Source organism: Silene latifolia, chromosome 11 (genome assembly GCF_048544455.1).
Source record: "Silene latifolia isolate original U9 population chromosome 11, ASM4854445v1, whole genome shotgun sequence".
Lineage (NCBI taxonomy): Eukaryota > Viridiplantae > Streptophyta > Magnoliopsida > Caryophyllales > Caryophyllaceae > Silene > Silene latifolia.
The window spans coordinates 158,891,582-158,905,188 of NC_133536.1; the positions used below are offsets into that span (position 1 = coordinate 158,891,582).

General features: G+C 39.1%; 1 protein-coding gene across 1 annotated transcript; it reads left to right on the forward strand.

The window, feature by feature from the left end:
* Positions 1 to 9,611: 9,611 nt before the first annotated feature.
* Positions 9,612 to 10,228, forward strand: LOC141614224 (uncharacterized). Its single transcript, XM_074432981.1, has 2 exons — positions 9,612 to 9,864; positions 9,969 to 10,228. The coding sequence occupies exons 1-2, from the start codon at positions 9,612 to 9,614 to the stop codon at positions 10,226 to 10,228; spliced, it is 513 nt and encodes a 170-aa protein (XP_074289082.1).
* The last annotated feature ends 3,379 nt before the right edge of the window (positions 10,229 to 13,607 follow it).

Below are 13,607 nucleotides of genomic sequence, written 5' to 3' on the forward strand. Positions count from 1 at the left end.
GGAGTCACCACGATGCAGTTTAGAAGTCTTCCGCTGTGTTTGATAGTTTTATAGTCTTTTGATAGTAGATAGTTTTGGAGAACTTGTATCTCTTTATCAGTTTTGGTTTTTGGCATGTAATCACTTTAAACGTTAATTATTATTTAAATATGTTTCTTTATTGTCTTATGATAATCATTGCCTCGGGTAACCGAGATGGTAGCACTTCCATGCCTTAAGTGGTCCCGGTAAGGCACTTGGAGTATGGGGGTGTTACAAATGGTATCGAGCGACGATCCCGAAACCTCGTAACCAATGAACTTAATGAACATAGGGAGTCAATTAAAATGAACCCGGGGTAAAAGTTGTAGGAGCTAATGCAAAGACTTGGGAGACGTCCTAAAGTCGCGAACTCGCCCTACAATTTTGAACCGGTCACCATGGGATATGTGTCGGGATCGTTATGTGCTTATTGTGTGTTGTGTGTATCTACGTAGTAGTATGTTGTATGAATTGATGGATGCATGCATGTGGAGGATGGGGAAACTGAATTGAAAGATGATGATGACGTGAATTGTATGTTGGGTGATTGTAAAGCATGAAAGTATAAGGATTGATACATGTAATTTGGTATGTTATCATTATGTAAGGAAAAGTGTTTTGTCTATATATATATAAAGCGATGTGTAAGTATACATGTTGTTGTTGTCGTGTTGAGTAAAAGTACAGAAGGTTGGGAGTGTGAATTGAACATGTGCTGAGTGAATATGTTGAACGAATATGGTGGATATATATGTGGTATGATGGATGAATTAGTGGAAAAGATGAATCATCGTGGTAGTAACATGTGAATAGGGGACTTGATGTCATGTATTTGTGATTTTGTTTACGAAAAGTGATAGAATAAAAACATGTGGGTAAGTCATAATTGGCAAGTTAGATAAGCTATGTGCATGATGAATGTTGTTGCTTGGCTTTTGAAAATAGTAACATATGATTATGAATACTGGTTTTATGAGTTTTGGACTGGTTTTGTTTGCTTGGTTGTTGTTTAAGCTGTTTGGAAGTAAAAATCAAATAGTTGTGTCGTCTGATTACAGTAAAGTTGTCTTTAAACTGTTATAACTTGAGATTCATAAATGATTTTGATGTGATTCCAATTGGAGGTGATAGCTTGTCCTTTTACGATTCTAACGATAGGTCACACGCCCAAAACGACCAAGAAATGAGTGAGTTATGACTATTTTACGAAAACTGGACAGTGCTGAGAATTGGGGTACTCGATCGAGTATCCTCGGTACTCGATCGAGTAAGGGGGCACTCGATCGAGTACGTTAGTTACTCGATCGAGTAGCCCTGGTGATTTGTTTTACGTGCTTCTGATCTTGACCTACTCGATCGAGTAAGTCCCTTACTCGATCGAGTGGCCTGTACTCGATCTAGTGACCCCTGTTTTGGGTCACATGTTTATCTTTTGACTTCGTTGCATATTATGTTTAATTCAAAGTGGTTATTTTGCTTCTTTATGCATTGTTTTACATGTATGTTGGTCTTGATACGTAAGTTACCCCATCCTATGGGGTGGTGAGTGGCACCTTTTGGTGAGCATGAGTTTGGTGGGAGGAGATGAGCTATATGTGGTTGTGATAGATAGTGGAAAAAGAAAAGAAAGATCGTTATGGCTTAATTGAGACATAGAGCATGTTTTGTGAGATGAGATGAGCGATATGTTTGTATGTTGAGTAATGTAAAAGTAAATGAATGTGGGCAAGGGATGATGTGAGTTTATGGAACGTGAGAATGAAAAAATTGAAATGAGGGACGCAAATGATGGCATCTGAGATGTATAACGAATTATGGAGGGAGATGGTTAGGAATAGTGTTGAGTAAGAATATATGTAAGGAAAGGTCATTTTAGAGGAATTGAGAAAAGTGGTATATGGTGAACTTAATGGAGACATGTCGCGAGGTGGATTTGCAGATAGTGACTGAGATTGGAAATTTGTGTTATCGAGAGACGAAACTAAAGTGTGATTTCATTGGACGATTAACAATGTAAAAAGAATTTTGATTTCTAGAAATGTAAAAAGGGAGATGTAATTGTTTGAACATTAAACGTTGATTTTTATGGACAAATTAGTGACAAGTGTGAGTGAGTGGAGTGATGAGAAAGGATCCAAGGTAAGAAAGAATGAGATGATATAGACATGAAATAGTGAGATTTGAGTTTTGGAGCGATGAGAAGGTAATTGGAGCACTAAAGGGGTTAGGTGGAAGTAATAGGAGTTAAGATATTAAATGGAATTGTTGAGTATGAAGAGAAAAGAAGGATAAAAGTAAGCTGAGAAAAAATATTCACCGGAGTTATGTGATATAAAAGTAAGGAATCGTCGAGATGTATAATACTATCAAGAGTAAGTAAGTTAGTGATTATACAGAAATTTCAGGACAACATGATTAATCATGAGTTTCGAGGAATTAAGGGGGTAAGAAGTTGGTGGAGAATTTGCACGATAATCGATAATTGGTGGAGGGTTAGATGAAAATACGAGTAAGATAGTATTGGGAATGATGTTGATGTAATTTTGATTGGTGAATTTGAGGATAGTTATTTGGAATGTTAACCAAAGATAGGAAAGAAATCGTGATGTTTAGAGATGAGTGAAAGAGGTTTGATGTCCGAACAGTGGTGGTGTTATGGTTTGTGACTAATGGTTAAGAGTGATGGTATATTAGAAAGGTAGCAATTCAAAAGAGGTTGATTTGGTAGGGACCTGATTGTTGTGTATAATTGTGAGAGGGTATAAGATGTGGTTAGATGAGGCGGATGCTAATAGTTGAATAATAATGGTATGGTTATACTTGGCATGAGGTGATGGTTATGCGAGCGGGAAAATATATTATGAGGGGCATATGAGTTAAGCTCGGGCGACAGGTAACCTTATCGAGTGGTAACTTACGTGATCAGGACTGACCTGTTGGATGTGATTACGGGTCTAGGATGTGTATAAATGTTTGTGTGAGGTTTTGACCTCACAAGAAGTGGTATAGTGTGATTATTACAAAGTCATATTTGAATGTTCTGTAATGCATGTTGGGTACGCTAATCTAATTGAATGGTATTCAAAAAGGTAATAATTTGACTGATCCGGCGTGATCAAGTTATGCTTGTATGTATTCATGATACATGTTAATCTGTAATATGGTGAGGGGATGATATTCATGAGGTTATCTGTTTAATTCATATAATATCTTGCGATGTGATTTAGTAAAGTGGATTTGAATAAGTTTTTCTTGTCTCGAGAAGTTATTTTGAGTCGTGTTTTTGTGGGAATTGTATGTAGCTGTGATGTCTATCGATGTGGTTGTGGTGCCTCCGGTGGTGATCCGGGCACGGTATTTAGTATTGTGATGCGGGTATTTTCGCATTGTGGTGTGGCTGTTGGTGGCGGTGTCGCGATGACGTCACCGGTTGTGGTGGAGTAGGCGGGATGATTATGATACGAGTTTTCAAAAGTACATACCAGCCATATATAGATTGTTATTTTGTTTGATGTTGCTTCCTGTGAGTTTCGGTTTGTACGAGATAGACATTGTTTTGTTTATTGATGTTTCTTAGCAGTTAAGTTTTGGTATGAGGGTAGAGTATGATATGAAAGAGAGTTGTCTATCTTTTCGTTGTTGTCATGGTATAGTGATATTCTGTTGATGGGACACGGTTGTGAGAGGTTGTTACAGTAATTTTGATCTTGTTCTAGATAAGGCTTTAGTGGACATGGTAATGGCAAGTGATTCGTAGAACATGTGTAGTAATGATCTGATATATGCAGGTGGTTCATAATCCTTTGTTGAGACAGTGAGTGTAGGGCGTTGAGTAATTAGTGTCGTGTTAAGTTATGTATGAGGCTTGCGGTAATAAAAGAAAGTAACTTGAGGATCTAGTGTGAGTGTACGTAACAAGTGTGGATCGTGAGTTATGCTTTTGGTGGTAAGAGTTTTATGTAGTTTATATAGAGAGGTGTGTCATGTTGCGTTAATAGGGAACAAGTGAAGTTTTGGGTTAAATTAAGGATTTTGCGGTATAGGTTAGGTGGTGTGACGAGAGAAGTGAAGTATGAGAGTTGTTTAAGTAAGTGAGCCTTGGGTAGGTGCATGGCGAGTGTTTAGATTATAGGTGGTTATCTTTGACATGCGATGGTGATGAGGATTATGAAAAGATATATCTAGGATTTAGTATAAGTGAGTTACGAGGACGTAACATTTATCTTAAGAGGAGTAGGAGGCGATAAAAGAGAGTTTCATGGTGGTGCATGTTGTAATATAATTGGAAGTAGAGTGTTAGCGTAGTGTAAAGGAGGGATTTGTTTTGTCGATAATACTTATAAAAGGCCATGGCCGTGCTTGTAGTACTGTGATGCTTCGGAGTATGAGAATATTTTATATAATGTTGACAGTTGGAGGATGATGTTATGAGTCTGAGTAAACTTCGAGGACGAAGTTCCTTTTTAGGGTGGTAGAATGTAACATTTCGTTTGATGTCTAGGAGTGTCTTGATTTTGGATTTGATAGTGGATGATATTATGGAGCTAGCAGTGTTAGTGGATGGTGGTTGGTTATGTATGAAGTTGGTGTCGTGAGAGATATATATGTGGTGGATGCGATATCGTGAGTCATGTTAAGGAAGTAAACATAGTTGGTGGAGTGGGTGTTAAGAGTTCATGTTTTATGTTTGGTTGAGTTTTTGAGTTCTTAGTTATGTTGTTGTGTCTTGGTCGAGTTAGTATGGTTGTTTTTAGAGTATGGGTTGAACTTCGGGGACGAAGTTCTTTTTAAGGAGGGAAGACTGTAATACTCCGTATTTATATGTCTTGGGGTACTCTATCGAGTAGCCCTTACTCTGTCGAGTAAGGGCAAGTTGCGAAATAAAATAGTTTCGACTGTTGGGTACTCGATCGAGTAGCTGGGGTACTCGATCGAGTAAGGGGGTACTCGATCGAGTACCTTGGGTACTCGATCGAGTGTCCGGTTTACGGGGAGTTTTTCTCGGGTTTTGTTAATTATGCGATTAGGGTATTTAAACATAATCGTCGTTGTTTTAAAACACTTTTTACCAAAACCTAAAACCTGTTTAAGAGAGAAAGCAGTCAGTCATCTTCCTAATCGCATCCTTAACAATTCCCGGAGTTCAGACGGTCGGTTCTTGCTGTTTTTCGTGTCGTTGGATTCCTTGCGTCGAGGGAGGAGTGTTCGTAGAGGAGCCGTTTTGATACAGCTGTAGATACCGTCTGCGTGTTGTGTTTTCCAGGTAGGATTTCCTACTCGCATTAGTCCCATAATGGGATATTGGTGATGTCTTTGTAGTTAGTTGTTTGATATGATGATTGTGATTGTGATTGTGATTGTGATTGTGATTGTGATTGGTTGTCTGTGGTTCTCGAGATGCGTTCTCGGCTGAGTGGGGTCACTTGCGGGAGTGACCTCACGCCCTAGTTTCGCCCTTCGTGGAACCCGCCACGAAAGGGGATGTGCACATTAATGGACAGGGTTATCGCTCGTACGATGAGCGGGGCTTAGGTGGGAACGGCTGCGTCCCCCATCGCGTAATGGGTCCAAAGGACGATCGATGATTGAGATGATGGGAGTTGGTGGTGGTGTGTGTGTGTGTGTGTGTGTGTGTGACAGTTCAGCTGTCTGTTTATCTTATTGTTGTTATCTATATTGATTGTGTGATTAGTACTGACCCCGTTTAAATGTTTTAAAAACTGTGGTGATCCATTCGGGGGTGGTGAGCAGTTATTGAGCAGGTATGAGCTGATGCGTATGGGGTAACTGGGAGGAGTCACCACGATGCAGTTTAGAAGTCTTCCGCTGTGTTTGATAGTTTTATAGTCTTTTGATAGTAGATAGTTTTGGAGAACTTGTATCTCTTTATCAGTTTTGGTTTTTGGCATGTAATCACTTTAAACGTTAATTATTATTTAAATATGTTTCTTTATTGTCTTATGATAATCATTGCCTCGGGTAACCGAGATGGTAGCATTTCCATGCCTTAAGTGGTCCTGGTAAGGCACTTGGAGTATGGGGGTGTTACATACGTGATGACTAGTCGATTACATAGGCAGAGTGTGTGACACTTTGCCGGACATTGACCATTTAGAGAGTCCTTAAGTTCTATTATAGATGCCTGGTCGTGGCAGGGATCTCTAAGATGTTCCTATGAGTCGATTATTTTAACTGGAGACTATTATCCAAGTCAATGCAGTTTCTGAGTGACTTTGGTTTTTGTCCTAGGTCGTGCCGTGAAAGGAGGCCAAAAGGACATCTTCTGAGTCATGATGAGCTGTATTGGGCAAAGATAAATAGGGCATACAGGAATTGTCCACCCACGTTGGGTAACTATATCTCAAGGCCACTCGAGGAGTTAATGACTACAAATGCATAGCCATGCTCGGAAGTAATCTGTGGGAGATTTTTCTGGTCAGGTAGTCACACTCCCGATCGAGAAAACCACTCGCAATATGTTCACGTGCAAGTGTGACTTGAAAGTCACTTTGCATTGAGTGGGAGATTAAAATGGACAAGAGAATTGGTAGCGCACACCTTGTGTCGGACAAGTGGGAGATTGTTGGAGCTAGTGTCCTCTACAATTGTGCGTTTACATAATAAATCTCATTAAAAGAATATCATCAGGATATTTAATTATTTGATCCTCGTCAGTTGATTAACGTAAATAGATAACGGTTGGCTTACTAGAGTTTGACGTTATTGTCGTGAGAGGGCGGTGACCAACAGACCCCTTTCGGTCACACCTAAAGGAACGAACCCCAATTGACAACTAATTAATTGTATGAGATACAATTTATTTAGTCCCTTGCTTTATAGACTAAAAGGTTAGTCGATTATTTTTAGAGAGATTTCGAGTTGCGAACTCGAGGAGCGGCAGTTATTATTTAATTACGTGATAATTAAATAATAAATTTTATGAGACGGGTTTTAGTCAATTAATTGTTAATTCACTAAAATAGTACTAATTGATTAATGTGATTAATATTAGTACATAAAATAATATGTGTAGCGGTACACGTATATTTACGGAGTGATTTGGACGAAATTAATTGGAAGCATTTAAACATGAAACGATGTTTAAATAAAATTTACACGTAGTCTTAAAAAATTCTAGTCATGGAAAGAGAAAGCTTCTCCTCCAAGCAACACCCGAAAACTCAAAAAACACGTTAATTTCCTTTTTTTTTCCAGCTTTCTTCGCTTGATCATGGCTAAAACTCGCGCTCGTAATAAACAGGTAGTTGCAGATGATGATACTTCTAGTGTAGTTGTTACGGAAGAGATAAATACTTCGATTTTGAAGACAACGGACCTCATTGTGGAGATTCATGGAACACCTCAACACGCTGATCACTCAGGTAATTCCTAGGAAAATACGGTTGGTCAATTGCTTAATTTAACTGATTTGTTGGACAAACCTACGGGGAAAGAACCAGTGGAAGAGGAATTGGAAAGTGATGTACCTATTTCTGATACACAACAGCCTACCACTGAGTTAGGAATTAGAATTTCAAAGACCTGGAGAGATGTGGGCAAACCTAAACCGGGGATGGAATTACGCTATTGTGACAAAAGTGATGATGCTAAGATTGTAGAAATTGATGAGGAGGATGTCTTAGAGGAAATTAAATTTTGGCAGAATACTCTTATGGGTAATTTCTGGGTTCAAAACCAAAATTACAACAGGTGGATGAATTTGTGCTCAAACATTGGAAGCATGTTACCAGGCCAATTGTCCAGTATTATAAAAAGGGGTGGTATAGTTTTCGCTTCTTTTCTGAGGGGGATATGAATGAAATCTTAAAAGGGGGGCCATGGACGATGGGTTCAAGTTCTCTTATTATGAAGAAATGGTCTCCATTGTTCTCTAAAGAAATGGATTCAGTTTCAGTTGTTTCTGCTTGGATCCTCTTCCCTGACTTAGGCCCATTCATGTGGTCTGAGAAGGTTTTGAGAAAGCTGGCCAGTACTGTGGGAAAGCCATTGTTTGCAGATCTGCCCACAACTTTTAAATCCAAACTAACTTTTGCACGAGTACTGGTAGAGGTTGATGTTGCAGAAGAGTTACCTACATCGGTTATCTGAAAATCCCCTTATCATGGTGAAACAACACAGCGTATAATCTATGAGTGGCTTCCATACTACTGTCACTGCTGTAGGAAATTGGGGCACACCAAAGAACGCTGCAAATTCACAAAGATAAACAACAAACTGGATGAACAAAGAGCTGATGCAAAGGTGACACAGGTGTATAGGAAAGTCCAGAAACCATCTGATACAACCCAACAGACCTCACTAGACTCAGGAAGCCATAAGCTAGGACACTCTCCTCCTCCATTAGGGACTGAAACTTTGACTGAGATGGTTGGTGCGAGCTCAGAAGGCCAAGGGCTAGGCTCTGCATACCTAATCTCAGTAAAGGATCCTTCTCTCAATGGCAGGGGGGCAGGCTCAGAATGTTATGTGCCAGGTCATAATACTGAGACTGTGGGGGACATCAGATTGGTCTCTGCTGAGACTAGGGTAATTGAGATGCCTGAGCAAGAAAGCAACAATATTCCCTTAGTCAATACTTATGCTGTTCTGCCGGAACCTGGGGATCTTAAGGACACAGGACTAGTGGAAGTTAATGGGATAGAGGATCCACCAGATCCAGGACCACATGATAGTGTCATCTTGGAACATTAGGGGGTTCAATGACCCAATAAAGCAGCAGGAAGTTAGAGGTTATTTGCTTTCCAATAAGATAAAGGTGTTAGGACTTCTTGAAACTAGGGTTAAATCAAATAAATTTTCTGCTATCTATAGGATTTTTTCTTCTTACTGCATTCTCAATAATTACTCCCACCATTATAATGGTCGTATCTAGGTTTTCTTAAATACTAGGATGGTTACTCTTATTTCATCTAGGATTCATGAGTAATTGATTCATGTTGAATTGTTGCATCATGTATCAAATAAACTTGTTCACATTTCTTTCATATATGGTAGTAATGATGGAGACCAACGAGAGAGGTTATGGGATAAGCTCAGGGTAATAGCACCTACAGTTACCACTTGGGCTATCATGGGAGACTTCAATATTATCAGAGATATGGAGGAGAGATTGGGGCCAAACCCTCCTTCATTATATGAGTTCTTGTCTTTTAATCAGTGTCTATTGGATTGTTCTTTGGAGGATATACAAAGCTTTGGTTGTGAACACACTTGGACGAACAAGAGGGAAGTTAATGCTCGTATTTGGTCTAAACTGGACAGGGTGTCAATCAATCCTCTCTGGTTAGTTAATCACCCCCACCACTCAGGTGACAGTTCTTCCTTCTGGTATTTCAGACCACTCCCCTTTGTTGCTGGAAGCTCAGGAGACTTATAAGATGAAAAGGAGGTTTAGTTACTTAAATTGTTGGGTGGAGCAGGAGGAGTATGATAGCATCATCCAAACAGCTTGGGACTCACCTGTTAAAGGGAATGCAATATTCAGGCTATTTTCTAAACTTAAGATTACCAGGATTGCTTTGATAAAGCATCATAAAAATCATTTAACTGGGATTTCTCAGCAGGTTTAAATGGCTCAGCAAGCTCTGAAAGACTGTCAGGTTCAGATTCGGCTGAACCCTTTGGACTCTCATGTTTTGACTAAGGAGAAAACTCTTCTAGAGCACTATCTAAAGTTGAAGGGGATTGAAAGGAGTTCTTTATTACAGAGGGCTAAGCTTCAGGCTATTCATTATAATGATGCACCTACGAGATATTTTTTCTCTAGAATAGCAGCTAGGAAGCACCAAAGTCTAATTGGAAAAATACAGATAGACATGGACAGTTCGGAAGGGGTTCGAATGTAAATGAAGCTTTTGTGGAGTATTACAAATGGCTGTTGGGGGAAAAAGTGGCAACTACATAATTTGATCCTGCCTCTTTGGAAGGCCCTAAGGTTGATGAAACTGATTGGCCTGCTTTATGTAGACCTGTGGAGGAAGGTGAAATAAGGAAGGCTCTCTTTTCTATTGACTCTAATAAGAGTCCTGGTCAGGATGAGTTTTCCTCTCATTTCTTTAAACATTCTTGGGAGATTATTAAGAGGGATTTCTGCTCTGCTATACAGGACTTCTTTAAGAAAGGATCTATGCATAAACAAGCTAACACAACTCTCTTGGCATTGATTCCCAAAAAGGCAGTGGTCTAAACAGTCATGGACTATAGGCCAATAGCTTGCTGCTCAGTCATATACAAAACCATCAGTAAAATTTTATGTGAAAGACTCAAGCCTTTGTTGCCTGCAATAGTGGGGAAAGAACAGGATGCTTTTGTGAAGGGACGCATTTTATATGAAAACATTATGCTTACACAAGCTTTGGTCAAGGGTTACAGTCAACAAGGGGTTTCTCCAAGATGTATGATCAAAGTTGATATTAAGAAAGCTTTTGACTCTCTGCAGTGGGCGTTTAATGGCCAAATGCTTAAGATGTTTAACTTTCCTCCTCAGTTTCAGAAATGGATACTAGGTTGTCTCACCTCCACTTGGTTCAGTATCAAGATTAATGGAGATGTTACAGGGTTTTTCCAAGGAGGTAGTGGGTTGAGACAAGAGGACCCTCTCTCCCCTTTCATCTTTGTTATGAGCATGAAGATTTTATCACGGCTACTAAGAGGAATTCATAAAGAGAATAAGGTATCTTACCATCCAAAATGCGGAAGATTGGGCCTTAACCATCTAATATTTGCACATGACTTAATGATATTCAGTAGGGGTGATTTACCTTCTGGATCGCTGTAACTCAAACTCGAGTAAGTTTGCCAAATTATCGTGGTTACAGGCTAACCCTGACAAAACCAATATCTACTTGGGTGTAGTTAGGGATGATGTAAAAAAGCTGATCTTGGATGCTACTAGATACATTTAGGGGTCTTTTCCTTTCCGTTATCTTGGAGTACCCTTGAATGCAGGTAAATTAAATAAAGAGATGTTTGCTGATCTCCTTGTAAAGATACAACAGTCTCTGCATCACTGGTCAGCATACAAACTTTCCTATGCTGGTAAGATTAGTCTTATAAACACTGTCATTTTTGGTCTTGAACAATTTTGGTGTTCTACCTTGCTCATACCAAAAAAGGGTCATCAAATTGATCACAAAGTTATGTAGAAATTTCCTATGGAATTCTGAGGAAGGACATAGAAAACTTATATGGAAGAGCTGGATTTCTTGCTGTGCACCTCATCAGGAAGGTGGCTTCCAGATTAAGGAAGTCTTGGCTTGGAATAGGAGTGTCATCTGTAAATGGATTTAGGAAATAGAGAAGCATTCTGATAACTTGTGGGTAACTTGGAATTATGAATACAACATTAAATCAGGGGATTTTTGGAGACAGGAGATCAAATCTTTCCATTCAGAAAGTTGGAGAAATATTTTGCAGGTACGAGATCAGCTGCTGCAACAGTTTGGTACCCCTGCTGCTGCTCAGCAGGCTCTGCACTCCTGTGTTAAGAAAGGGAAACTGAGGATGGAATTGATCTATGAGCATTTCAGAGTCAAGTATTAGAAGATTAGGTGGCCTAAAGCAGCTTGGAGTAGAGCTGTTCTTCCAAAGCACAGTCTCATTACAGTTTTAGCAATGCAAACTAAATTGGCTACTATTGATCAGCTAAACATCAGGGGTATTTGCTTGGTGAATAGGTGTGTTCTGTGTAAGCAAACAACTGAGTCTCATGACCATCTGTTTTTCAGATGTCCTTTTTCTTCGTCTATATGGTCTATCCTTCTCCACTGGATGAGAATATCAGGAAGGACCACAAATCTGAAAAAAAGAGCTTAACTGGATTGCAAGTAGGCAAGCAAAAAAACATTGGAAAGCTATGCGGTTCACAGGTTATGTTACTGCTTTGGTTTACAGCATTTGGGAAGAGCGCAACATTCGTATTTTTCAAGATATTGAGCATGATATAGATTATGTGGTAAAGAGAATACAATATATTGTAAGTGCTAGGCTTCTACATGTAATGTCTACATCTAGGCATGTAATGCTTCTTGTAGCTTTTAGTGTTTGAATGTCTCCAATAGTTGGTTATACTTTGTAAGATCTGGCCTATTTATTCCCTCTATGGATGAATAAAAGTGGCTTGCCTTTCTTGCAAAAAAAAAAAAAAAAAAAATTACACGATTTGTGCGACAAATATAAGAACCACAATGGACCCGTAAATGGGACATTGGACCGTGTAAATGGAGTATAGTGGATGATTATAAACACTATAATTTCACTTTACTTGTGATACTTCCACAAGTTATTTTATAATTATATTTTATATGTGATGTAAGATTGACAAATATAAGACAAGTTCAACACTCCACTACTCACTACTCCACCCGCCACTTCCTCCTTTATACTCCAATTTGTTGTTCATTTTTGTACACAACTTCACTACTTCATTTTGCATGTGAACAAAAATTGCTTATCTCTCTAAAATTATTATACATCATTTACTAAGAAGTTAGTAATCAAAATATTATTACTAAGAGTGTTAGTAATATTACAAATAATATCAAGGGTTAATTTTACAAGTATCTAGTTAATACTTTTAAGATTATTTTGGGTGTTGTTCTTGGGTGCAACTTGAAGGAGACTTTCTTTTTGAAGGTTTCAAGGAGGATCATCCATTTCTTTTTAGCTCAAGAACAAACTAGATAGGTGATCTAGTTTGTGCCCGTATTACCATAAAAATATATGTAAGGAAATTGTTTTTCCTTAACTTTCATTTTTATGCTTTTATATTTGCATGCATGTTACATATATCACTAAAATAATAAATTATGAGATAATTTAATTTTTATTAGAGAGTCTAATATGGATCTATGATCTTTCAAGGATATCATATGGATCGATAAGGGCCACCCCAAAAGAGACAGGTGATAATGCACAGACACACATACGTGAGTTTCAACAGATAAATAAAGTGTGACACGAGTTGAGTGTGTGAACATACAACATGACTACGATAAGAATGACATGATATCCAACAACCGTCACCACGGTACCGTTACCGACCACCTCACTGGTACCGGGACACGCCCAGATATACCGTCAATCACACTGGTACCGAGACACGCCCAGACATACCGATAACCACAAACAGGTACTGGGACACGCCCAGACGTACCGGGTCCGGAAGCCAACCGGATCCCTTGCAAGACGTCGTGTCTCAACCACACGAGTCCCTCCAAACTCAAGTCATTAATGTGCACATCCCTCTTGGAGTGGGAAAGCTCCAAGAGGCGACCCAAGCGGAAGACGGTCTCCCAACCGCCTTTCGTCTCCTCAACAACAAACAACAGTCACAACCGTCATGTTATCCAACATACACGACAAGTAAAATAACCACAAGATACCACACAACATGTCAATTACCGACTCATCCAATCCTCTTAACCAATATTATGTTATAATGCAAATGACTATTACAATACGTCTCAAATAACCATCCAAATGCATATTGAAACTGAGTAGGATTAACCTACCTTTTAGCATTCTTCACAAGCAAATCCGAAACCACCAAGCATCCATATCATAAG